General features: G+C 41.5%; 2 protein-coding genes across 3 annotated transcripts in view; one reads left to right on the forward strand and one right to left on the reverse strand.

Annotated features, from left to right (window-relative positions):
• The window catches only part of pcf11 (PCF11 cleavage and polyadenylation factor subunit), a 43,404-nt gene extending 41,866 nt beyond the window's left edge, over positions 1-1,538 (reverse strand). For both annotated transcript variants that reach the window (XM_080197077.1, XM_080197076.1), the window contains exon 1: positions 1,177-1,538. In XM_080197077.1, coding sequence (XP_080053203.1) covers positions 1,177-1,347 — 171 coding nt within the window. In that variant the 5' untranslated portion in view covers positions 1,348-1,538. The remainder of the gene's footprint in view (positions 1-1,176) is intronic.
• Positions 1,539-1,986: 448 nt separating this feature from the next.
• The window catches only part of rab30 (RAB30, member RAS oncogene family), a 144,902-nt gene continuing 118,924 nt past the window's right edge, over positions 1,987-27,964 (forward strand). Inside the window, exon 1 of the mRNA XM_080197083.1 lies at positions 1,987-2,175. The gene's annotated coding sequence lies outside the window, so the exon portion shown is untranslated. The remainder of the gene's footprint in view (positions 2,176-27,964) is intronic.

Consider the following 27,964-nt stretch of genomic DNA (forward strand, 5'->3'; position numbering starts at 1 on the left):
AAACCCATGCGAAAATATGTTAAAAGCTGAATATCAGTTCAGTCCATGTTGTGACTTTGCAAATCCATCGAATTGTGTCATCCTTCTTTCTTAAAATATATACAAATCCTCATCGCCCCATAAGCATTCAGTTTTGTGATAAATTTGCTCTTGAAAGAAAATCAATGAAACGCTATAATGAAAACTTCGTAGTCTGTGAAAGAAATAAGACAAAAGAACGTATTTCATTTTCTTTATTAACATTTTTTTCAAAGAACCAGTTAAACAGTGTACCACCATTGAGAGCACGTTAAATAAACGCATTAGCTATTTTAAATAATAAACTTAAATTCGCTCCGGCCCAGTTACAAAGTCAAACCCCCAACTATATTATTGTTTATATTCAATTAATCGCAATTTACGTTAGGAATATATTCAAACTAAGAGGTAAGCAAGAAAATGTGAGCTATTTAACGACGAATAGAACGGATCGCAAAAGATTTAAAGTGGGGCAGCAATTTGCATTAGTCTCTCCGAGGACTACATAATTTAAACTACATAAGTGTAAGTGAAGACTAGAAATAACCTGATTTAAACACGCGAGGCTTAAGAGGGTTAGTAAACTAAGTGATTAGAACACCCAACATGGCGTCTCTTGTGGTCTGGGTGTGGGTGCAGTTTTTCTCGCACAATGTCGAATCTCAACTGCAACAAGCCGCTGGGCAGTGAGGGAGGGAGGACGGAGTAGCTCCGGGGCGGGGATTCAGAAACCTCACTACGCCGCAAACAACACGCCTGGGCTCCGCTCCACACCTAAAATCTAAAAACGGCCCTCGGCTAACATCTCTGAGCGAGATTTAGTTAAAAAAACCTTTTAAAAAATTACAGCGGTCAGGCTTTTTATATCACAACAGGATATCAGGGAAGTGGCCAACGTGCTGGTCGGCCGGCGCCTGATCGGTTGGGAGGAAGCTCGGCCTTTGTGCGCCAGCCCAGGGCCTCGCCGCCATCTTGATTTAACATTATAACACCGACACAGAGGGTGTGGAGGAAAAGGGGGGGGGGGGGGGGCGGAAAAGAGACTTGGCGGATCACTCAGCCCACCATCAAACAAAGACTTGATATTTAAAAAAAAACTCCGAATTCTTTTCAATTTCTTTTAAAAAAAATAAAACAAAAAAAACTGATTTTAAAAACCTTGGTAATTTGTGCTTCGATTAACTTGACGATTTCCGGCGAGTACTTCAGGTTCTCTTCGGCCAGGATGGTTAGATTGTTGATGTGGGGTTTGCTGTTGAAAGTCAGGTCTTCGAGCGACGACTGGTACTCTTTACAGGCATCCGCCTTTGCCGTGTCTTCCGCCATCATTGCTTTTTAATTTTAAACCTGCGTTCGCTGACAGCTCTTAACTAGCGAAAGGACGGTATTTTCCCCCGATTACAAGTATTTACGCTCTAAATTTACACATGGTGTGGAAATCCTTCCTCAAAAAACAACAGGAGACAACGCTAAACTGCCCTCAACAGCTCAACACTTCTGTCCTCTCTCCTCTCCTGATACAAAATGGCGGCCACAGCAAGTTAAACTATTCATGAGCCGTCACAATGGAGGGTGATCACATCCGAGAACCCCTATTGGCTGCCATCCTGACCGGCACAATCCTGCCTCGCGTCCCATTTGTTGCCTCAGCGGCGTTCAGCGCGAGCATTGTGACGATTCACAAAGTACGACAGCTGATTGGTGCCGCCTGTTGTCCTTCAGCTTGCCGCCGTATTCCTCGCTCGTTGATTGGCCGGCTGGCGCATGGTGGGTGGAGCGCACGCTGATGAGATGGAGGGCTGCCGTTGACGTCATGGGCCACGTGGATTCCCGGCAAGGCCGGATGTGGACAGGACATGTGACAGGCCCCGATGTTCACACGGTGGCTGCGGGAGGAGGGGTGGTGATGGGGATGTTGTTTGTTGCTCACACAGTTATGGAAGACATTTTGTAATCTCATTCGATGTGTTTCCACACCGTATCGATTAGATTTCATAAAAAAAACTTTTATCATCACGTCATACGATATTTTAAATTTTATTTTAAAGATCTATTTTCCCTTTTCCTTCGCAGTCTTTATCGAAAATGCCCCCAAAGGAAGCTATTGATGTAATACAAGCATAACAACCATTACTGGAAATTCCCAGATGACACAATGTGAGTTTACTGGATAAAATACAGTCACCACTAATGACGTACCCAGTATTTTTCCTGCTTCGTACTTTAAAATATAAACATTGATGGCATGTTTTGAAATTTCTTAACTTTACCATGGAAGATATTGGAAACGTATTTACATTTAATATTTGTATTTAAAACAGGATATTATCATAATTGCTTTTTTAACAAAGTTGTGCTTAAAAATACAAACATAGCATCTCACAACACCTGAGTTTACTTACATTGTTGGGATGTTTTCCATGGTACAAGCGTATTATAAATGAAATTTGTTCCATTGTGAGGCATCTGGTGCCACTGAGTTTCCTGCAGATGATCAGATTTGCAGTAAAATGCCACCGGATATATATACTTCGTTGAATGTTTTTAAGGCAAGGGTAGATAAATTTTTGAACCGTAAAGGAATTAAAGGTTATGGTGAGCCGGTGGGTAAGTGGAGCTGAGTCCACAAAAAGACTCAAAGGGCCTATCCTGTTCCTAGTTCTTATATGTAATCTATTAATAAGTGATAGGGAAGAAAGAAGGTACTTTGATGTTTATCAGGAACAACATAATGGCATAATAATTGAAAACAGGACCACAACGTTCAGGTAAAACTGCAAAATCAATCAATGATGGACAGGCCGTGGTGTTTGCGTGACTGAAAACTATCTTACCTGCCGGGTTCTGCTCTCTAACGCCAACCTTCCAGGAAGAACAAATTCAAAGATATTCAGAAACTCTCCTTTAAGTGCAGCAGCTTTGGCATAATGCCTGGGAGGACCACTAGGTACCAGTCACTCAGAACGGAGACAACTTGACCATGAAACTGCATCATGCTTTAATACCCAACATCTTATTGATGAGGCTGAGCAATAGTAGGGAAAGAAAGATAAGTAATCCAGTTTAGATCACAAGGAGGTACTATTGTCACACCCCTTGTAAGTATTAATTGGGGAGTGTGACCCTACTCCAGCAAATAAAGGTAATGAAAACCATTTACCTAAGTGAGTTTTTATTCATTTGTGGGACATGGGCATCACTGGCAGGCCAGCATTTAACGCTCATCCCTAGTTACCTTTGAAACTGAGTGGCTTGCTGGGCCATTTCAGAGGGCAGTTGAAAGTCAATCACATTGCTGTGGCTCTGGAGTTACACATAGGCTAGACCAGCTAAGGACAGCAGATTTATTTCCCTAAAGGACATTAGTAAACCAACTGGGTTTTTCCAAAAAAATCAATAATGTTTTTATGGTCAGCAGTAGATTCTTAATTCCAGATATTTTGTATTGAATTCAAGTTCCACCATCTGCCGTAGACAGATTTGAACCCAAGTCCCCAGAACGTTAGCTGAATTTCTGGATTAATAGTCCAGCGATAATACTACTAGGCCATCACTTTCCCTAAGATGAAGACTCACCTTGGGATAGCAAAACACAGGAGACAATTCAACATGTCAAGTCTGCTGACTTTTCCAAAGAACAAACTGTTCATCCCACTATATTTGCTCATTCCCCTTTCCCATAACCCTACAATTTATTCCTCCTGCCAAGTATTTATTTAATTACCTTTTGAATACTGCTATCGATTTCACATCCACCATACTATCAGCCAATGCATTGCAAATTTTAATCACCCATTGTGTAAAAGTTTTTTCTCATGTTCCTCTTCTTCTCAAGTCATTTTAAGTCAGTGTCCTTAGTTACTGACCAGACATTCAAAAATTTCTCCTCATTTACTCTATACGAATCCTGAAAAATTTAAAACACCTCTATCAAACTCTGTTTTAGATTTTTCTGTTCTAAGGACAACATCCAGTTTCTCCGGTCTACCAATGTAACTTCAATCTCTTGTCCTTTGAACCAGAATAGTAGATCTCTTCTGTACCCGCTCCAAACCCTTCACATCTTTCCTAAAATATGGTTCCTAAAATATGGTTGCCAGAATTGCACGCAATATGTGAAGTATTTGACCACTTGAGCTTGCTCAACCATTCAATAAGATCATGGTTGAACTTTATATCAACCATGTTGTATGTTCCTGTCCATTTTTCTTGATTCCCCTAGTGCTGAAAAATCGATATCAGTCTTGAATATACCCATCAACTAAGCATCCACAACTCTTTGCAGTCGATATTTATAAAGATCACACTGTTTAGTAAAGACATTTCTCACCTTAGTCCTAAATAACCAAGACCTTACCCTGAGACTGATTGCTGGCTCAAGGAAAACTTCCACTTAGCAATTATCCTGTTTTTCCTCTGAGAATTTTACATGCTTCAATGACATCACCTCTAATTCTTCCAAACTTTGGGAAATATAGGGACATATTGCTCAATCTCTGCTCACAGGACAGCTCTCTCATTCTGTGAGCCAATCCAGTTAATCCTATTGCAACCAGTTTGAGCCAAGTATATCCTTCTTTTGATAAGGAAATCAAAAGTGGGCACAGCACTTCAGATGTGATCACACCAAAGCCCATGTATAATTGCAGCTAAGCTTCCTTAATATTACATTCTAATCTTGCAACAAAGGCTAATATGCTGTCTGTTTTTTCTCATTGTTCTATCTGTATTTTGATTTCCTATGATTTGTGTAAAGACCCAAAATCCCTCCGACTATCAGCATTTTCTTAATATAAAAAAGGATAGCAAGAGTTTTTATAAATATATAAAAAGGAAGAGGCTGGCTAGGGTGAATGTTGGTCCTTTAGAGGATGAGAAAGGGGACCTAGTGGTAGGGGATGAGGATATGGCTAAGGTATTGAATAACTTTTTTGTTTCTGTCTTCACGGATGAGGACGTGAATAATTTGCCGGGTGTTAGCGATGGAAAGGTGGTAGGACTGGAGGGTCTTAATGACATTACTGTTACTAGAGAGGCGGTGCTCGACAGACTGGAGGGGCTGATTGTGGACAAGTCCCCAGGACCGGATGGAATGCATCCGAGGGTTCTGAAAGAAATGGCGGAGGTGATAGTGGATGCCTTGGTGATTATTTTCCAGACGTCGTTGGATTCCGGGGAAGTGCCGGATGATTGGAAAACGGCTAATGTTACGCCGTTGTTTAAGAAGGGTGCCAGGCAAAAGGCGGGGAATTATAGGCCGGTTAGTTTAAGAACATAAGAAATAGGAGCAGGAGTAGGCCATCTGGCCCTTCGAGCCTGCCCCGCCATTCAATAAGATCATGGCTGATCTGTCGTGGCTCAGTTCCACTTTCCCGCCCTCTCCCCATAACCCTTAATCCCCTCTCTTATCAAAAACCCATCAACCCGCTTCTTAAAAATATTTAGCGAGGCAGCCTCCACCACTTCAACGGGCAGAGAATTCCAGAGATTCACCACCCTTTGAGTGAAGAAGTTCCTCCTCAACTCCGTTCTGAACCGCCCCCCCTTTATCTTGAGGCTGTGCCCCCTAGTCCTACTGTCTTTTTTGAGCGGGAAGAGTCTTTCCACCTCTATCCTATCCATCCCATTCATCATCTTATACGTCTCAATGAGATCTCCCCTCATTCTTCTAAACTCTAACGAGTACAAGCCTAGTTTATTCAGCCTCTCCTCATAGCTCAACCCCCTCAACTCCGGTATCAGCCTAGTAAACCTCCTCTGCACTCCCTCCAAGGCCAAAATATCCTTGCGCAGGTGCGGCGCCCAAAACTGCACACAGTACTCCAGCTGCGGCCTCACCAATGCCCTATACAGCTGCAGCAAGACCTCCCTACTTTTATATTCAATCCCCCTCGCTATGAAGGCCAGCATCCCATTCGCCTTCCTGACCACCTGCTGCACCTGCAGGCTGGGTTTTTGCGACTCATGCACAAGGACCCCGAGGTCCCTCTGCACCGTCGCCTGCTGCAGTTTTTCGCCACGTAAGTAATAGTCCTTCCTACCATTCTTCCTACCAAAGTGGACCACCTCACACTTGCCAACATTAAATTCCATTTGCCATTTCCTGGCCCATTCGCCCAGCCTATCTAGATCCTTCTGCAGACTCTCCACACCCTCCGCACAATTTGCCTTTCCCCCAATCTTGGTGTCATCAGCAAATTTCGACACCCTACACTCGGTTCCCTCCTCCAGATCATCTATATAAATGGTAAATAGCTGAGGCCCCAGCACCGACCCCTGGGGCACCCCACTAGTCACCAACCGCCAATCCGAATAGCACCCATTGACCCCCACTCTCTGCCTCCTATTTGACAACCAATCCTCTATCCACGCTAACACCCTACCCCCAACTCCATGTCCTCTGACCTTCTGCAGTAACCTCTTGTGAGGTACCTTATCAAACGCCTTCTGAAAATCCAGAAAGACCACATCCACCGGCTCTCCTCTATCCACCGCCCTAGACACATCCTCATAGAACTCCAGTAAATTTGTCAGACACGACTTCCCTTTAATGAAACCGTGTTGCGTCTGCCCTATCAAGCAATTCCCTTCAAGATGCCTCGCAATTTCCTCCTTAATGACGGATTCTAACATTTTACCTACCACAGACGTTAAACTAACCGGCCTGTAATTCCCCGCCTTTTGCCTGGCACCCTTCTTAAACAACGGCGTAACATTAGCCGTTTTCCAATCCTCCGGCACTTCCCCGGAATCCAGCGACGTCTGGAAAATAACCACCAAGGCATCCACTATCACCTCCGCCATTTCTTTCAGAACCCTCGGATGCATTCCATCCGGTCCTGGGGACTTGTCCACAATCAGCCCCTCCAGTCTGTCGCGCACCACCTCTCTAGTAACAGTAATGTCATTAAGACCCTCCAGTCCTACCACCTTTCCATCGCTAACACCCGGCAAATTATTCACGTCCTCCTCCGTGAAGACAGAAACAAAAAAGTTATTCAAGACCTTAGCCATATCCCCATCCCCTACCACTAGGTCCCCTTTCTCATCCGCTAAGGGACCAACGTTCACCCTAGCCAGCCTCTTCCTTTTTATATATTTATAAAAACTCTTGCTATCCTTTTTTATATTAAGTGCTAGCCCAGCTTCATAGCTTCTTCTACCCTCCTTTATCAACTTTTTTGTCAATCTTTGTTGACATTTAAACCTTTCCCAATCCTCTTCTCGCCCACTGCTCTTAGCTACTCTAAATTCCTCCGCTTTTAATTTAACAACGTCTGTGGTGGGTAAAATGTTAGAATCTGTCATTAAGGAGGAACTTGCGAGGCATCTTGAAGGGAATTGCTTGATAGAGCAGACGCAGCACGGTTTCATTAAAGGGAAGTCGTGTCTGACAAATTTACTGGAGTTCTATGAGGATGTGTCTAGGGCGGTGGATAGAGGAGAGCCGGTGGATGTGGTCTTTCTAGATTTTCAGAAGGCGTTTGACAAAGTACCTCACAAGAGGTTATTGCAGAAGGTCGAGGGACATGGAGTTGGGGGTAGGGTGTTAGCGTGGATAGAGGATTGGTTGTCAAATAGGAGGCAGAGAGTGGGGGTCAACAGGTGCTATTCGGATTGGCGGATGGTGACTAGTGGAGTGCCCCAGGGGTCGGTGCTGGGGCCTCAGCTTTTTACCATTTATATAGATGATCCGGAGGAGGGAACCGAGTGTAGGGTGTCCAAATTTGCTGATGACACCAAGATAGGGGGAACAGCAAATTGTGCGGAGGGTGTGGAGAGTCTGCAGAAGGATCTAGATAGGCTGGGTGAATGGGCCAGGAAATGGCAAATGGAATTTAATGTTGGCAAGTGTGAGGTGGTCCACTTTGGTAGGAAGAATGGTAGGAAGGACTATTACTTACGGGGCGCAAAACTGCAGCAGGCGACGGTGCAGAGGGACCTCGGGGTCCTTGTGCATGAGTCGCAAAAACCCAGCTTGCAGGTGCAGCAGGTGGTCAGGAAGGTGAATGGGATGCTGGCCTTCATAGCGAGGGGGATTGAATATAAAAGTAGGGAGGTCTTGCTGCAGCTGTATAGGGCATTGGTGAGGCCGCAGCTGGAGTACTGTGTGCAGTTTTGGGCGCCGCACCTGCGCAAAGATATTTTGGCCTTGGAGGGAGTGCAGAGGAGGTTTACTAAGCTGATACCGGAGTTGAGGGGGTTGAGCTATGAGGAGAGGCTGAATAAACTGGGCTTGTACTCATTAGAGTTTAGAAGAATGAGGGGAGATCTCATTGAGACGTATAAGATGATGAATGGGATGGATAGGATAGAGGTGGAGAGACTCTTCCCGCTCAAAAAAGACAGTAGGACTAGGGGGCACAGCCTCAAGATAAAAGGGGGGCGGTTTAGAACGGAGTTGAGGAGGAACTTCTTCACTCAAAGGGTGGTGAATCTCTGGAATTCTCTGCCCGTTGAAGTGGTGGAGGCTGCCTCGCTAAATATTTTTAAGACGCGGGTTGATGGGTTTTTGATAAGAGAGGGGATTAAGGGTTATGGGGAGAAAGCGGGAAAGTGGAACTGAGCAGCGACAGATCAGCCATGATCTTATTGAATGGCGGGGCAGGCTCGAAGGGCTGGATGGCCTACTCCTGCTCCTATTTCTTATGTTCTTACTGATCTCTCAGTTTTTTAGTATTATTCTGCTTTTCCATTTTTCCTACTAGAATGGATGGTTTCACATTTGCCCTTTTTAGAATCAATCTAGCACCTTCTTGCTAGCTGGGGTCAAGTTAATGTTTAGCATAAATTCCACATTTTTGTACTCTGTGCCTCTACAGTATTTATAAAGCCCAGGATCCCATGTATTTTACAAATTGCTTTGTTACCCTGTCCTGCCATCTTCAACGATTCCTGCACAAACACCACAGCGCTATTCGTTTCTGCACTTTTTTAAATGCCACTAAACCCAAGAAAGAATTTACAGTGGACTAAGTTGTAACCCATAGTTAAAAAAGGAATATGTTACGTTTAATTGGTAAATTGCTGATGCAAACAACTTCAGTGCAGCGTATGCATACAATGGGAGTTGTTTTAACTTTTTGTGGAAACAAAATTGGGAGAGGTGGACTAACAGGCAATTGGTCCAATGTTGGCTCATTTCCACTACTTCCAAAATTTAAAATTATTCCCTTTCATCTTTGCTGGTTATTTTAATATTTTTAAGCTTTTGTTTAGAACTGGGACAAACAATGTAATGTCAAATCAGTTATTAAAATAAGCTGACAGTCAAATGAAACTAAAGTTTGTGAGATTCCCACAAATCAGGTTACATGTCATAAAATCACAAGTTGGATAAACATTAGGCAACCCCAGATATGACAGCTATTTGTAAGATAGTTCATTGTGAATCAGTGTTCTGAATCTCTTCCACTTTATTTATTATATTATGTACCATTATAAGATCATCTTTCATTCATTTCCTTCTAAGATTACGTTTTGTTTTCAATCTTGCCTCAATTCAGTTCTTTGTCACGAAAAATCAGTGTCTTGGCTGACCCCTGATTGCCCACAGGGCTTGATGTTTGTCTTGCCTTTAAGTGACTCAGACAGTGCCACCAACTTCATCCATCAGCATAAGTCAAGTTCAGTAGGTTTATATTGCTGAAAAGAAAGACACGTTGCTGAAGCTTGTTGTCTTGCACTCATTGGGACAAATGTAAGAATGTTAAATTTAAAACAATCACAAAAATTTATACTATAGGAAAGAAGGATGCCAATTGGTAGGCAAGTTGACTCTGATTGGCTGAGACATTGGATTGAGAAAACAAAAGAGATCCATAAGCTTCCCAAGCTCCTGGAGAAAATATTCTTCTTGCAGAGATCAGATCCCTCCTAGCTAATATAAATAAGCTACATTATGAACGCAATTGATTTTCTTAAATTGGTCGTTAATGTAGCTATTAGTACACCCAGGATTGTTCAGCAAATGTTGCTCAATAGTGAATCAGATCTAACAGTATTCTAACATTTTGAAGCACATTTTGGTTGTTCATAGCCTGTACATTACTTATCACAAACAATTGAAGAATACAGAGAAAGTGCACATCAAAGCTGTCTGGCAGAACAAAGATGATCCTGGTCAGACCACTGCTGATGGTGTATTATGCAAATTCTCAAATAGTTCATAGGCCACCACTTTCAGACCTGAAAAGCACTTGGTCTATCTCAAATTACCTGGGAAAGACAAAGTATCTAAAATTTCGAACAAATGGTCACGCTCATCCTATTCTGTGGCTATGTGAGTGCTATTTTCTACTGACGGATGTTGTCATCAGTCCAAAAAGATGTTCTGCCTACCACACAACTGAACAATGTCAGTACAATGAAACCATAGAGAGTTGTATTGGAGAGGCAAAGCCTTGTATAATTACCTGGAAGTTTTGGGAACATATTGTTCCCCACTGTATTCTTCATGACAGTGTCTCAGCCAATCAGAAGCAACTTGCCAACCAATTAGCACCGTTGTTCACCTGTAGCATAAATTGGGATTGTTTGAAATTTGGCATTCTAGTGCTTGTCCTGATAATTGCAAGACACAAAGCTTCAGCAACAAATCTCTCTTTTCAGCAAATTTCAAATTCTGTGTGTCCAAGCAAACTGTTCAGTAGGTTTATTTTTAAAGGACACTCAACCTTCATGTATAAATTCATGTTTTTAATTTGCAGATAAATATGAATTTACAAAAGAATTTCCATTCTTAATAAATGTATTATCTCTGATGCTAAAGCAATTGGACATGCTGAAAGTGCAGTGGACATAAGTTTATTATAACTGAAGCTACAGGTACAGAATATTTCTATCATTTATTTAAGAACAGAAGAATACAAAAATGCATTTTCACACTGTGGATCTTGAAACTTATAGAAAGAAGATGAGTGCATTGAAGACACATGCCAACTGAAATATTATTTCTTGATACTTTTATTCCCTTATTAACATTTTGAAGCCAACATTCAGATTTTGTAGCCAAAGACCATATGTATTTGGAGGATTGCAGGTGTTTTAAATATTAAAATAAAACAGTTGTTAAAAGTTATAATTGTCTCATTTGCTATCAACAGTATAGAGTTCAGAGTAGGCATAATAACGTAAAATGCTGCTGGTATTAATAGAGGATATATTTAATTTGCTATGGGTAACTCATGATAGGAACACAAGCAGATTCCAGCTGCCCAGCAACGTGACTGACTCTTAACAGCCCTCTAAAATGGCCTAACAATCAAGTTCAGATTCACCACTGCCTTCTGAAAAATAATTAGGAATGGGCAATAAATACTGGCTTTACCATCAACAGCCACATTCTTTGAATTAATGAAAAAATTACTGTAATATTCAAAATAGTAAACTCTAATTTTGCAGCATAGAGGTCATTAATTCAAATGAAAGATTGAGTTATATTTCTGTTAACACGGGTTGAACTGAGCCAATGCTAGAGTTATGCTCCCCATGTTAAAGGCATTTTAATTCTATTTTAAGATTAAGGATACAAAAGACATTGATTGATTAAACAATATATCTGAAGAGTATAAACAGAGATTTAGCTCCTTGTTAGTACATTGGTTATTGTCCCTGCCAGCCATGCGGGAGACTGGGGTTCATTAACTGGGTGAAGTTGCAGTCTAAGTAATTAGTGGTGGAAAAAAGTGACATGTTTTATCACCTTAATTTAGTTTGGTAATTTGCTCATTTGTTTTGCACAAAAAAGAGTCTGAATAGAGACTGGTGTCCTTTTAAGGTTCTAGTCATTCATTAATTTGTTTTCAGTTTACAGAAAAGAGTACAAAAAGATTTCACAGACATTGGGTGTTGTTTAGGGAAGAAGTAGACGTATGTAACATTGCATTCTGTAAGTAAATCTAGTATTAAATAAAAGACTGGTGTCGGGTTTCTGAATTCACCATTTGGCTTCAGAATGAATTAATACTCCAACATCAGTTCATGCACGATGTTTCATATGAAGAAGCTCTGTAAACTTGAAGTATTCACAGGGGTGGTTGTACCTAATTTGTTGAATCCAAATCTTGAAGTTCTTGAATTAATATGCTTTAATTCAAAATTTGTTCTATTGCCCATGTTTGTTCATGGTGACTCTCAATATTGTTAATCTTGACCAATCTGAAATAGTCTGATCCATTAAGTTCCAAAATATTTTCCATTTTTAGCACAGCTCTATGTAAAATGCTCACATACCTTTGAAGGATAATGATACTGGAAAACCTCTGCTCCTTTCCTGTTCCTTAAGATTTCTTCCTTTCATATCTGTGGTTTTCTTCTGCCCTTCTGCATCTCCTCTTGTGCCCTTGCATTTTCTCACCTGTGAATCTTCCCTGTATGCATCCTTCTCTTCCCATCCTATGTTTGCCTCATCTCTTTTTCTTTTGGTTCTTGTGTCTGCCTCTTACTTCCTTTCTGCCATTCCTGAGTTTGTTCACTATCCTTTTCAAGTTCATTTTTTTCCAGTTTGTTGATGCCTCCTATCCTGTTTATTTTTTTTCCCCTCTTTTCTCATTTGTGCTCTGCTTTTCTGTACCTCATCTCTAAAATTTCTCTGGCCTACTTCTGTGCCTTTTCCACTTTTGTCTTGCTTTTCTTTCTTCATAGCTTTTCCATAGCATAATAAATTGTTATGACTGTTTGAAATTTGATATTCTTCCATTTGTCCTGAAGAATGCAAGACGAAAAGCTTCAGCAACATGTATCTCTTTTCAGCAATGATTATATTAATTTCCCAACTGCAGATGTTGGACCCATGGTCTACTAATTCCCTAATTTTTTTCTCTCACCATTTTTAAATAGCAGAGTGATATGCATAATCTTCTAATCTAAAGAAATAATTTCTGCATTTCGAAACCAAATGACCTTTATAATATAATTAAGGCAGCTGCAGTGATCTCACCTACTTTTTTTAAAACCATCTGGTCTTTGAGAGCTTTCCAGCTCTGACAAAAGGTCATCCAGATTCAAAACATTGGCTTTATTCTCTCTCCACAGATGCTGTCAGACCTGCTCAGTTTCTCCAGCATTTACTATTTTTGTTTCAGATTCCAGCATCTGCAGCATTTTGCCTTTAGTAAAGTAGATTGGAGGTTCTGTCTGTGTGATGTTTCAGGATAATGTCAGGCCAACAGTGTTATGCTTAATTAGAAACCACTCTGGTTTCCTCCAACAGTTGAAAGACGTGCCGGTTAGGTGTATTGGCTATGCTAAATTCTCCCTCAGTTACACAAACAGGTGCCAGAGTGTGGCGACTATGGAATTATCACAGGAACTTAATTGCAGTGTTAATGTAAGCCTGCTTATGACACTAATAAACTTTAAACTTTTGGTGCTGGCAAGATGTTGATAACTGTTCCATCTCACATCAAGAACTGAGTTCAGGTGAATTGCATGTCTGTCTCGAGCCTGAAGGCCTTAAAGATGGGATACACCAACCAGTGGAATGCCTTGGCAAGCAATATGTGCCAACTTATCCTACAAGAAGTTGGGTAAAGATAAGGCTAATAGTTCTGAAGCATGGCAAATGGCATGTCAGAGATGAATTAAATATTGGATTATTAGGCTTTTAAAGTAGAGGAAGATATTTTAGAATTGTGCATTGTTGTGAAAAGAACTCAGTAGCAAGCCAAATTAGAGCTGCTGTTTACCATTATAAAAGGCTTAAGAGGATGAAGATTGTTCTTATGTCCAAAGGGAAAGGAAAGAAATGAGACTGTTCAGTGTGACATTATCTGCCAAGTTAGAGATGCAGTATGTTCTGGTTTGATGCCAGATCATAGTGCCTCCTGGGTTCAGGTGCTATCTGTATAGCCATACTTTTGCACAATTAAAATACAATTGACATGACATGCAGTGAAGTTATTCAAGAGTGAAATGAAAGCCATTTCTCTTATCTGTTACTCCCCAGTCTGCTATGGAAGAGTGAAGACCAAACTGTCTTTTTGAAGGCTACATAGTAGCTTCTGAGTTGTTCAACTGCTTACACCATTTTACAGTTTTAACATCAAGGATTGCATCAGTAGGAATACAGAACAGTTTCTCTTCAGTACAGGCTGAGGAGCTAGGAGAATTATGGTGTTATCAATGATATAAATACAACATGACAAGTTTACATACATTTTTCCATCACATGAGCAGAACCAGGAATTTGTAACCAGAGCACTTTGACACGGAAGATGGAATTTCTGCTGGAGATCTTCTGATATCTAGTTGGAACTCAAGCAGAAATTCAACAGTTACAGCACATCCATTAACATCTGATGTTTCAGCTAAAGTTATGATGGTAGATAGGTGGATCCTTACACAAATTCTGTCCCAGATTTACAAAGAAGCAGTCAATTGTCAAAGGTGATGCACATGGAGAGATCAAATGCAGTCTTCAGGTGAAATGTAGTTGGAGGATGGGTGACCATTCAATAAGCCTATAAAGGCATTTTGCGTTGCACTTTTCATTATAACAATTTTGTCTGCACTGATAATGGAAACTATGGGTGGGATTCTCTGATCTCGTTTGCCACTGCCCGCGAGAATGTAGAATTTGGTGCTGAGTTAGAACTCCATTCAATACAGCGGCACCGGAGAATCCCAGCCATGGACGAGGTCACAGGTTTCCAGCATACCTCCATCCTTTAATTAACACTTACTGCCAGTGGTGATGTTGCTGTGCCTTCACTGGGCTGTGATGCAGTTTCGGCCAGACAAGATCAATCTGAAATAGACCAGAACTTCATGTAGCAGGGACTTGCCCCTGCATGTACTGCAAAGACTTCTGTGAATGCGTAAATGAGGTAGTACTTCACCAAGAGATAATGTCACCAGTCACTGCACCAGCCAGGTGATGTTTTGGTGTGGTACCAGTCCAAAAAACTAATGGCCTTATTTGAATCGGCATTATCCTGGCACACCTCAACAAGGCAGTGGAAAGAGAAATCCATCCAATGGTGTTGATAGAGAAGAACTTGACAAAATTTGCAAAAAGTACAATCTTCACTGAACTTTAAAGTTTTAAAGTTTATTTATTAGTCACAAGTAAACTTAACATTAACACTACAATGAACTTATTGTGAAATTCCCCTAGTTGCCATTCTCCGACACCTGTTTGGGACAATACACCTAACCAGCATGTCTTTCAGACTGTGGGAGGAAACCGGAGCATCCAGAGGAAACGCACGTGGACACTGGGAGAACGTGCAAACTCCACACAGACAGTGACCCAAGCTAGGAATCAAACTCGGGTCCCTGGTGCTGTGAAGCAGCAGTGCTATCTACTGTGTTGCCCAATTTGATGCCAATAATGGATTCTGGCTGCTACTGAAAAGGAATCAAAACACTAACTTTTGTAACACTTTTTGGACTGTCAACTGTTTGGCATCATTTCCGCCCAGAAACTTTCTGAAGGATGATATGTAATATACTGGAAGTCATGGAAGGCATCAAAAATTACATTTAAGATATTTTGATTTATAGCTTAATGAAAGATGAATGTAACAAATGGTCAGAGCTGTTCACTCATGCTGCAAGAGTTTGGCTTGACAGTCAATGCCAGATGTTAGATTTCTAGGCCCACAATAAAATTCCTCAATCATGTTATATAAACAACTGGAATTACCAAAGACTCACAGAAAACTGATGCAACAAAGTAATTTTCACCACTGAGAAATAAATAGAACTGCAAAGGTTTATGGGCATGGTCAACCAATTAGATAAATTTTTACCTCATTTAGCTGAGATAAATGAACCCCTCAGACATCCTTTACAACAGGACCGGGCTTGGTGTTGAACTGAGCATCAGCAGCAATCGTTTGAATAAATTAAAGTGATGTTAACATTCTCAGAGGTCCTAGTTCTGAAGATCCTGAACTTCCCAAAATCGTGACAGCTGATGCATCTGCAACAAGCCAAGGAGCACTGCTATTCCATGCACAAAGTGATGACAAAATAAGATCTGTTCATTGTGCACCCAGGTCATTAACTGAGGCTGAACTGTTCTATGCTGTGATAGAAAAGAAAGCTCTTGCAGCGACTTGGGACAGGTGAAGATCAAGCCCTGGGCTTGCAGTTCAAGATTGAGACGAACCATAAGCAGTTCATTACCTTGTTAAACTTAGAGGAAATTGCAAAGATGCACCCAGAATCTAGTGATATCCATTAAGACATATGTGATGTGATACTACCACAGAGTATGACTGGAATTCTCCTAAAAAAATTGTGTGCGTCAAATTTGCATGAAAACTGGAATAATACACACTTTTTTTCAGAATCTCCCACACTCTGTGCACTGCAGAGGCCACCAGTGTGAATATCATTAAATTTCAGTGGGCGGGGCCTATTCCTGCTGGAGAAGCTGAAATCAGCACATTGCGGGACACAGTGCATGCGCTAATCTGTCAGTACTGAGATTGGCACATGTGTAGTGGCACTGCACTGATGGCCTCCTGATCACCGGCCAGCCCCGCTATCCCCGCATTGCCAGCCTTCCACTCTCGCATTGCCAGTCCTCCATTCCCTCATGGCCCATTCACTTGCCCCCTGACCATTCTCGGGCCCAACCTTGAATCCCCCACCCCAGCTCTCCAACAATCTCCAGCATCCCCCACCGATTCCCTCCTCCCCCAACAGTAACCCTCTCTGCAGTCCCAATATTCCCACCCCTCAGTGTTAATCCCCCGGCAGGCTGACCACTCCCGGGCTGACCCCCAGCCTACCCCAATCACTGGCCTTCGTGCTTCCCCCACTGATCCCTATCCAGAGTGGCAGTAATGGGGAATTCAGGGCGCATGCACCGATCTCCCCACTGACAAATCAGTATATGCGTAGTGGCCAGTCAACACACTGATACCGTCCTCTCTGGCAGGTTTAGGCTCCACCTCACCGTCCACCCCCTCCTTTAATATGAATCATGTTATGGACTCTGTGTTGCACTTGGTGAGCTCACCCAAAAAACGGGCGGGAGAGGCTCCCGTATTCCTGCCTGTTGGGCACTTCATTTTTATTCAGTGAGTCACCCCCCCCACCACCACCAGCGATGTTCTCTACACACAGCATTCCAAACATTGTCACCTCTGACAGTGGGCCACAATTTACCTTTTGGCTTTGAAGGGTCACATGGATTTGTGTATGTAACAAGTTTGCTGAAGTACCCTCAGTCTAACATATGTTATCAGACAACAAATTTTATGAAATTGGGCGCACAAAATGGAAGCAAACTAAAGCTATCCTCAGAGCCCTCCACTAAAATCACAAAGTAACAGACACTGATCAGTAGGCAAGAGCATGCTTTTAGAATGCAAATGAGGGCTAGCACATAAGGGAAATTGGACAGGATGGCACCTGCAGGAACTAAATTAAAGAACACATCCCCACCCCATCAAAATCAGCACTTCTAAACCAGTCAAACAACCCATGGAGACACCTAAAATTAACACAGTTAAGGAAACTGGCCCCTCAAGACTCTTGAGATCAATAACACATCTATGGTCATTGATAACCAACCAGACAAAAACGATTAACACACACTTAAAACAACTGCTCCAACACTCGAAAACATCAAAACTGGATGGCTGAAGTCAAATACTGCAAATAAAGGATTAGTATTTGAAATGCGAATTTCAGGTGTAACTGTAGCCCGTTGTGGGGGAGTCTTTAGAGCCCTTTCGGGACAGACCGATTGTATGTCCTGACTGTGCTTCTCCATCGATGTAAAAAGAAAATAAAGCTGTGCCGTTATTGAACTTCACCCTGAGTCTGTAGTGGTCATTTCGCCCACGCGCTAACACATACTATAAAAGACTGACTAAAGGAAGATGATGACTTTGGGCTCGCTCTGCTCAGTTATCACTCTGCACCATTGCAGAATAGTTTTGCCCCATGTGAGCCTTTGATGGACTGCAGGATAAGAACGCAACCTCCTTTCCTTCCCCAGAAATTGATACTAAATGTCATGTTAGAAGATCAGGGCATGGATGGATATGTGGACTGGGATATTATAGCAATTACCGAAATATGACTAAGGGACGGACAGGACTGGCAGCTCAGTGTTCCAGGATACAGATGCTATAGGAAAGATAGATCAGGAGGTAAGAGAGGAGGGGGAGTTACAATTTTGATTAGGGAAAACATCATGGCAGTACTGAGAGGGGACATATCTGAGGGTTCAGCTGCTGAGTCTTTATGGGTAGAACTGAGAAATAAGAAGGGGGAAATCACTTTGTACTATAGGCCCCCAAATAGTCAATGGGAAGTTGAGGAGCAAATATATAAGGAGATTACAGATAGCTCCAAGAAAAATAGGGCGGTAATAGTAGGAGATTTTAACTTTGACTGGGACAGCCATAGTATTAAAGGCTTAGATGGAGAGAAATTTGTTGTGTATTCAGGAGGAATTTCTCATTCAGTATGTGGATGGCCCAACTAGGAAGGGGGCAAAACTTGATCTCCTCTTGGGAAATAAGGAAGGGGAAGTGACAGAAGTGTTAGTGAGGGGTCACTTTGGGACCAATGAACATAACACTATTACTTTTAAGATAGTTAAGGAGAAAGAGAGGTCTGGTCCAAAAGTTAAAATTCTAAACTGGGGCAAGGCAAATTTTGATGGTACCATACAGGAATTTTCAAAAGTTAATTGGGGGAGTCTGTGGCAAGGCAAAAGGATGTCTGGTAATTGGGAGGCTTTCAAAAGTGTGTTAATCAGGGTTCAAGGTAAGCACATTCTTCGTAGAGTGAAGGACAACCTGGTAGAAGTAGGGAACCCTGGATGACTTAGGATATTGAGGCCCTGGTCAAGAAAAAGAAGGAGGCACATGACATGCACAGCCAACTGGGATCCAGTGAATCCCTTGAAGCATATAGGGGGTGTAGAAGTAGAGTTAAGAGAGAAATCAGGAGGGCAAACAGGGGACACAAGATTGTTTCGACAGATAAGGCAGAGGAGAATCCAAAGAGCTTCTACAAATACATAAAGGGCAAAAGAGTAACAAGGGAGAAAGTAGGGTCATCTATGTGCGGATCCACAAAAGTTGGGTGAGATCCTAAATGAATATTTCTCATCAGCATTTACAGTTGAGAAAAGCACGGATGTTAGGGAACTTGGGGAAATAAATATCGATGTCTTGAGGAGTGTACAATTACAGAGAAGGAATTGCTGGAAGTCTTAAATCGCATCAAAGTCGATAAATCTCTGGGACCTGATGAAGTATATCCCAGGACATTGTGGGAGGCTAGGGAGGAAATTCTGGGTCCCCTAGCAGAGATATTTGAAACATCGATAGTCACAGGCGAGGTACCTGAAGATTGGAAGGTGGCAAATGTTGTACCTTTGTTTAAAAAGGGCTCCAGGGAAAAGCCTGGGAACTCCAGGCCAGTGAGCCTCACATCTGTGGTGGGTAAGTTGTTGAAAGATATTTTGAGAGACAAGATCCACAGTCATTTAGAGATGCAAGGACTGATTAGGGACAGTCATCATGGCTTTGTGAATGGAAAACCATGTCTCACAAATTTGATTGAGTTTTTTGAAGGGGTAAGCAAGAAAGTAGATAAGGGCAATGCAGTTGATGTTGTATATATGGACTTTAGCAAGCCTTTGACAAGGTACCACATGATAGGTTGTTGCATTTGGAATCAATGGGTGCTATCCTGTTTGGCAGTTGGTGACTAGTGGAGTGCCGCAGGGATCAGTGCTGGGGCCTCAACTGTTTACCATTTACATAGACAATCTGGAGGAGGGGGCTGAGTGTAGGGTAATGAAATTTGCTGATGACGCGAAGATGGATGGAAAAGCAAATTGCGTGGAAGGCGCGGAAAGTCTGCAGAGAGATCTGGATAGGCTGAGTGAGTGGGCGAGGGCCTGGCAGATGGAGTATAATGTTAGCAAATGTGAGGTTATCCACGTTGGTAGAAATAATAGTAGGAAGGATTATTATTTAAAGGGCAAAAAGCTGCAGCATGCTACAGTGCAGAGGGACCTGGGGGTCCTTGTGCACGAATCGCAAAAACTCAAGTCTGCAGGTGCAGCAGGTGATCAAGAAGGCAAATGGAATGTTGGCCTTTATATTGAGGGGGATAGAATATAAAAGCAGGGAGGTCTTGCTGCAACTGTACCAGACTCTGGTGAGGCCGCAACTGGAGTACTGTGTGCAGTTTTGGTTGCCGCATTTGCGAAAGAATATATTGGCCTTGAAGGGAGTGCAGAGAAGGTTCAGTAGGCTGATACCGGAGATAAGGGGGCTAGCCTATGAGGAGAGATTGAATAGACTGGGTCTGTACTCGTTGGAGTTTAGAAGGCTAAGGGGGGATCTTATAGAGATATATAATATAACGAAGGAGCTAAATAGGGTAGAGGTAGAGAGATTCTTCCCGCTTAGAAAGGATAGCAGAACTAGAGGGCACAGCCTCAAAATAAGGGGGTGGGGGGGTGCAGTTTAGATCAGAGTTGAGGAGGAACATTTTCACTCAAAGGATGGTGAGTCTCTGGAATTCTCTGCCCGTTGAAGTGGTGGAGGCTACCTCGCAGAATATATTTAAGTCACGGGTAGATAGGTTTCTGATAGACAAGGGAATTAAGGATTATGGGGAGAAAGTGGGAAAGTGGAACTGATCCACTTCAGATCAGCCATGATCTTGTTGAATGGTGGGGCAGGCTCCAAGGGCTAGATGGTCTACTCCCGCTCCTATTTCTTGTGTTCTTATGTTCTTATAAGATTAAATCTCACAAGATCCAGGGTGAGGTAGCTAAATGGATACAAAATTGGCTTGATGACAGAAGACAGAGAGGGTTGTAGAGGGTTGTTTTTCAAACTGGAGACCTATGACCAGCTGTATGCCTCAGGGATTGCTGTTGGGTCCACTGTTATTTGTCATTTATACTAATGGTTTGGATGAGAATATAGGAGGCATCGTTAGAAAGTTTGCAGATAACACCAAGACTGTGGACATAGTGGACAGGGAAGAAGGTTATCTCGGATTGCAATGGGATCTTGATCAGTTGGGTCAGTGGGTTGATGAATGGCAGATGGAGTTTAATTTAGATAACTGTGATGCATTTGATAGATTGAATCAGGGCAGGACTTACTCAGTTAATGGTAGGGCATTGGGGAGAGCTACAGAACAAAGAGATCTAGAGGTACAGGTTCATAGCTTCTTGAAAGTGGAGTCACAGGTGGACAAGAGTGGTGAAGAAGGTATTCAGCATGCTTGGTTTCATTGGTCAGAAAATTGAATACAGTAGTTGGGAACTCTCGCTGAACTTGTACAAGACGTTGGTAAGGCCACACTTGGAATGCTGTGGTCACTCTATTATAGAAAGGATATTATTAAATTAGATAAAATGCAGAAGATATTTACTAGGATGCTATTGGGACTCGATGGTTCAAATTATAAGGAAAGGCTGGATAGTCTGGGACTTTTTTTTCTGGAGCGCAGAAGGCTGAGAGGTGATCTTATGGAGGTCTATAAAATAATGAGAGGCATCGATCGATGAGGTAATCAAAATCTTTTCCCAAAGTTAGGGGAGTCAAAAATTACAGGGTTTAGATTTAAGGTAAGAGGGGAGAGGTATAAAAGTATCCAGGGGGCAATTTTTTCACACAGAGGGTGGTGGGTGTCTGGAACAAGCTGCTAGAGGTGGTAGTTGAAGCGGGTACCATTTTGTCTTTTAAAAAGCATTTAGACAGTTACATGGGTAAGATAGGTATAGAGGGATATGGGCCAAATGCAGGCAATTGGGACTAGCTTCGGGGTTTAAGAAAAGTGCAGCATGGACAAGTTGGGCCGAAGGGTCCATCTCCATGCTGTAAACCTCTATCATTCTAAGATGATGGTCCTGATATAAAGAGGGAGGAAATTCATAGAGCAAGTCATGCCTGTACTTTCAATCAGAGACACAAGGCTACCCCACTCTTAAAAGAGGAGAGATGGTATGTATTAGAGACCTGCAGCAAAAAGGTACTGTAATAGAGAAGCTACAGCAACTGAGATCATATCTGGTCCAGACATGGTCTGGCATTATTCAAAGGAACAGAAATGCCCTGATTTTAAGAATAGAAAACCATTAGCAGGATGCACTGTGTACCTGGAACCTCAGGTGAACATCACAGTTATGGAACCTCAAACGAGGTAAACCAGATGTGACAACCCCCAAAAGTTGGTCTTGGAGCAGATTCCCAGCTATCTCAGAAGGAGCTCTGCTCTCATCCAGGAGGACTGGTGAAACCATCAAGGAGAATATCCCTTTAAAAGCTGAAACTTTCTGGGTGGGAGAGGTGTAGAAAGATGTAAATACAATAATATGGGGATAAAGACTTGAAAGATGTGCGGTAACTCCAATAATAGGTACTGAGCATATGTGTAAGGAGCTGTGTCATAGTGATGCAACTCACTGAGAAAAGATGAGTCAGCAGCATTTTCGAGAGGAGCTGTAGCTATGTCCAGATATTCTATCATCTTATAAATAATTAATGATGTTAATAAAGATATTTTGAATGAAAGACCATTGCCTCCAGCAAGATCTCTTCGAGAATAAGAAATCAAAGAATCTTGAGAAAAAGCCACACTAACAGAATGGATAGAAGTAAAATGTCTCCATGGTCATATGTTTGAGGTTGTTATTGCATCGTTGATTTTGGTTTTTGCCTGGGATTCCAGAACTTGTCATTTCAGACAATGGCCCAGAGTTTATTATGAATACTTCACAAAGTTCACTGAATTTTGCGGGATTTGCTCACGTGATATCTTGTCAAGATACCCACAAGCTAGCTAATCTTGACACTGAAAGAGGAGTGCAGCTTGTAAAGACTCTATTGAAAAAGATCATGACATTAACCTGATTTGATTAAATTTATTCTTGTCACATGAATTAGAATACAGTGAAAAGTATTGTTTCTTGTGTGCTATGCAGACAAAGCATACCTTTCATAGAGAAAGAAACAAGAGAGTGCAGAATGTAATGTTACAGTTATAGCTATAGTTATAGTAAAGTTATAGTAAAGTTACAGTTATAGTAAAGAAAGATCAACTTAATGCAAGGTAGGTGTATTCAAAAGTCTGATGGCAGTAGGGAAGAAGCTGTTCTTGAGTCGGTTGGCATGTGACCTCAGACTTTTGTATCTTTTTCCAATGGAAGATGGAAAAGAGAATGTCCAGGGTGCGTGGGGTCCTTAATTATGCTGGCTGCTTTGCCGAGGCAGCAGGAAGTGTAGACAGATGGGAGGCTGGTTTGCATGATGGATTGTGCTATGTTCACGACATTTTATAGTTTCTTGCCGTCTTGGGCAGAGCAGGAGCCATACCAAGCTGTGATATAACCAGAAAGAGTGCTTTCTATGGTGCATCTGTAAATGTTAGTGAGAGTCATAACTGATACGCCAAATTTCCTTAGTCTTCTGAGAAAATAGAGGCGTTGATGGGCTTTGTTAACTATAGTGTCAGCATGGGGGGACACAGGTTTTGGTGATCTGGACACCTAAAAACTTGAAGTTCTCGACCCTTTCTACTTCGTCCCTGTTGATGTAGACAATGGCATGCTCTCCTCTATGCTTCCTGAAGTCAGTGACGATCTCCTTTGTTTTGTTGACATTGAGGGAGAGATTATTGTCGCCGCACCAGTTCACCAGGTTCTCTATCTCATTCTTGTACTCTGTCCCATCATTGTTTGAGATCCAACCCACTGTGATGGTGTCATCAGCAAACTTGAAAATCAAGTTGGAGGGGAATTTGGCTACACGGTCATAGGTGTATCAGGAGTATAGAAGGGAGCTGAGAACACAGCCTTTTGGGACACCGGTGTTGAGGAGGATGATGGAGGAGGTATTGTTGCCTATCTTTACTGATTGTGTCTGTGGGTTTGGAAGTTCAGGATCTAGTCACAGAGGGAAGAGCTGAGGTTCAGGCCATGAAGTTTGGAGATGAGATGAGCTGACACAGCTAAGTTACTGTTCTATCCTGCTCCAGAATAGTGTGGCTCTGTGCGAGTTTTTAATGGGAAAGAAGCTGAAGACTCAACTTTCTACTCTTCCACACACCCTTATGTGTGTCTGACAGCAGCAGATGTGTGTCATCAATACCATAGCATTTCTGTCTCTATTAAAAACTGATGTAGAGTTTTCAACTGGAATCACAGGCCTAAATTTTCTGTTTTTATACTCAAATTTTCTAATCATCAAAATTAAAGGCTGCAATATTGAAAGCTGGCGAGCACAGAAGTGAAAAGCTCTGACCGTATAGCCTGTCAACATGCTTTCTGTCTATAGTCAAGCTGCTTGCCCTAGATATTGTATGGAGAGGGCAATATCATAGTTTATAGGGAATAAGAGTTTTCCAGTGAAAGCTGCTTAATGTGGTAGCCATGAGTAAAACAAATCTCAACATAATCTGAATTGTAATAATATGTACTTCTCTCTTCAAATTAAACAAAATCCCAAAAGAAAATACAAAGATCAACATCACTCATTTTTACCAAATTAGGAAAAGCAAAAGCTTGCATTAAGCAAACTATGTGCTTTACGTTTCACAATGGTTTATCTTGATTCAAATCTTCAATGTCATTTCAACATGAACCACAACATTGGCAAGCATTTTCCATCTTCATTTTTAAAAATGAAGATGGAAAATGCTTGATGATCTTCATTTTTAAATTTTTAAAAATGAAGATCATCAAAAGTCAAAGAAACATTAAAAGGGACTGTGACTTGAACTTTTATATCAAATTGCATGAAACGTTACTACTCAAATAGTTAATTCCAAGGTGATTTAATGAAATTTAATGTATTACAGGTATCAGATGTACAGATAATGATCAATTGCAAAACCCAATGTCAGATCTGCAGTCTGCCTCATGGCAGATTGGAAAGCCAGATCTCAGAATTGGTATTGAAACATGCATTATACAGAGCACCCTATGCATCATTAACTCCCACATTTAAGCTGTTGAAGAAAAGCCTGGGCAAGCAGTGTTTTTAAGTACTTCAATTAATTGCTGCAATGTAAAGAAATACCTGTTTGATAATGTCTCACAAAGAATTCAAATCTGGGGAATGGATGCCAAAAGCATTGCTTTCAAATACAAGGCAGCATTTCCCAAACTTTCATTTCTACACATTAATATCAGTAATTTTTGGACTTGTAAGCCAATTACTTTGTGAAATTGATAGCGGCTTTCCTGAATTATTGACATTTCACTTGCTGCAGCCATCAGAAATAGCTGATACCAAACCACATGAATTGAAGCTCTATATGAATGTTTTTGGACATGGTCAATTGCATTGAAACCCAAATCCTCAGTCAGAATTCTTATGAAGCTGCTTTCACTCCAACCATGTGGCTTCACTGGAAGTGTGGATGAAACCTTAAATAGGATTTCGCCACACTTTCAGTGAAATTCCAGGGTTACTCCTGGCTGTGAATATAAAAATCTGATCAAGAACTTTCAATAAAAGTTCCCTTCAGATCTTAGACTTCCTTATGCAGTGCACTGGCTTTCCAAAGAACAAGTGATTTTTGAATCGCTTTATTCTGTGAAAGTATTGACAGAAAGAAAGAGCAAGGCTGGCTGTGTCGAAGATCTTAGGATTTTGGATTTTTCCTTTCTAGCAGCCTTACTGCCTTTGGATCTGAAATGGCAAAGAAATATTGAAGTTGTTCCCAAAGCTTATTCAAAATGTTTGCCTCAGATTTAAAATTGTCACCTCATGTTTCAATTCTTTGAATTGAATTGATAGGGAGAGCCCAGGCCTTGCCCCTGGCCCTCCCTATCACTCTAATCTCCTGCAACAATTTCCTGAACTCCCTATCTGCTTTCCCTTAACCTCTTATGCATCTCCCTCAGCTTATCATTGATAGCTGTTCCTTCAGCCACATTGGCCTCATGCTCTTGAATTACTCTAAACCCCATTACCTCAACACTTCTCTGTCCCCCTTAAAAGCATCTTTTTAACCACAATTTTGGCCACTCTTTCTAATATCTCTTTGGCTTGGTCATCATTTTATTTTGTGTGAAACAGCCTGGAATGCTTTTCTGCACTAAAGACACAAAAGAAACATAAGTTCCCTTTATCTTTAGCAATCTGAAAAAAAAGGATACTTCAATTTTGATGAGTGGTCTGATGTGAAAAGACTTATCTGATTTCTCAGATCTCATTTTTCTCCTGCTCTTTAGTATGTAAAATCAAAATACTGGTCTATTCTGACTGATGCCCATTTTCAAGGTTGTTACGTTGATGCAGAATGAATGATAAACCAGACTGGAAGAAAATAGTAAGAAACAAAGCCTATTGAAAATGGTATTGATCACATGCTTTTCTGTACCTTGTGCAACACTAACATGTTTTATTGAGACTATCACAATTAAAGAAAATAATCTAGAATTATTACTATGAGTGGTGTTACTTCATTATTTAATCAAATAAATTAATGTAATTTTGTTTTGTTGTTAATTCTTATTGATCTATATCTTGCAATTCTTGGAAATTAATAATATTCTATTATCTTGACCAAAGATTGTTTAACAAGAATATGTATGCTATATTACTGTAAAAATACTGATGGTTGTATGTATGCCTAGTCATTTTTAAACTTAAGACATTTTTAAGGTCTCAGACTAAACACCTGACGGGTGGAATTTTCTGATTTTTGGCTAAGTGTCAACATGGGTGGGAAAATGGGGGTGTAGCTCACCAGCTGCAATGTTGACTTTTTTACCATATGTTTTGACAGTTAGTCAAAAAAAAACAAGGGGCAGGTCCCACAACGTCACACTGGTGGGACAGGCTCTGAATGAGGCAGCACCCCAATGTAAAAAATAATAAAAACAGGAAAACACAAGGACCACTCAGAAACAGAACCTCCCCTCCAATCTGGACAGCGAACCTCCTCCTTGCCCCCCTACCATGGAATTCTCCCTGCCCATGGACACGGAACTCCCATGGAAATGGAAGCCCTGGCCAGGGGCTTTGCCCAGGCAGTGCCAAATGTAATGTTTGGGTAGTGCCTTTACTCACCTGTGTGCCTCCAACAGTTCTGTTCCCAGGTACAATTCTTGGGGACCTTTTGTGATTCGCATCAGCATGCCCTCATGCCAACATGAATGGACAGTCCAACACAGGGGAATAATTAGGCTTAAATGCCTGATCAGCAGTGTAAATTATACGTAAATGGGGATCCACATTATGTCAATAGTGGGGGCAATCAAGTGGGGAAATCCCATTGGTGCAGAAGCTGTTTTGGGTCTTCTGGTTGATTCTCTGCCTCCTTCGTCACTCCTGAAACCCCAAGACAGTGGCGGAAAATTGCCTGCACAGTTTTCCTCATTAACAGTGGCACTCCTAAACACAGCCTGGTCTTTATAGAGGAGATAGCAGTGGACATCCATTTTGACATTGTTCCCTAGCCTCAATTTATATCATGAAATGATTACAGCTTTACGTCATTTATGATTTTATTTGTTCTGCCTCTTGAATTTTGGCCACCATTGAGTTACAAACTCGCCATGGAGACGCTGGCAGAGCTGTAGTATAAGTTGTCCCTGATCTGTCAAGATCTATGAAGTGCTGTACGAGGTGTTAATTGTATGCTCTGTAGTAAACTAGGAAGTTGAATGAACCTTGCATTTTGCCCTGTGCTTCTGTCTACAGTTGCCACAGAGAGCTATCTGTGACTGAACCTTGCCTTGTTGCTGTTGCTCCATTGAATAATACATGATTCATTTGTTTGATACATTTGTGTGCTACAAATTGGTTTATATTGCAGATATCCCCTGTGGTAGTTGAGCATGAATTGGAGAAATTAAAATTGAGGGTAGTCATGACCTTGGCATAAACAGCATAGGTGTCTTGGCAGTTGTCTACCATTTTGTTTGCAACAGATAGCATTGCTCAAATTGCCTCCATATTTAATCAAAGTCTACGAAATAAGTTTTCCT

The sequence above is a fragment of the Carcharhinus amblyrhynchos genome, chromosome 10 (genome assembly GCF_965287045.1).
Source record: "Carcharhinus amblyrhynchos chromosome 10, sCarAmb.v2.hapA, whole genome shotgun sequence".
Lineage (NCBI taxonomy): Eukaryota > Metazoa > Chordata > Chondrichthyes > Carcharhiniformes > Carcharhinidae > Carcharhinus > Carcharhinus amblyrhynchos.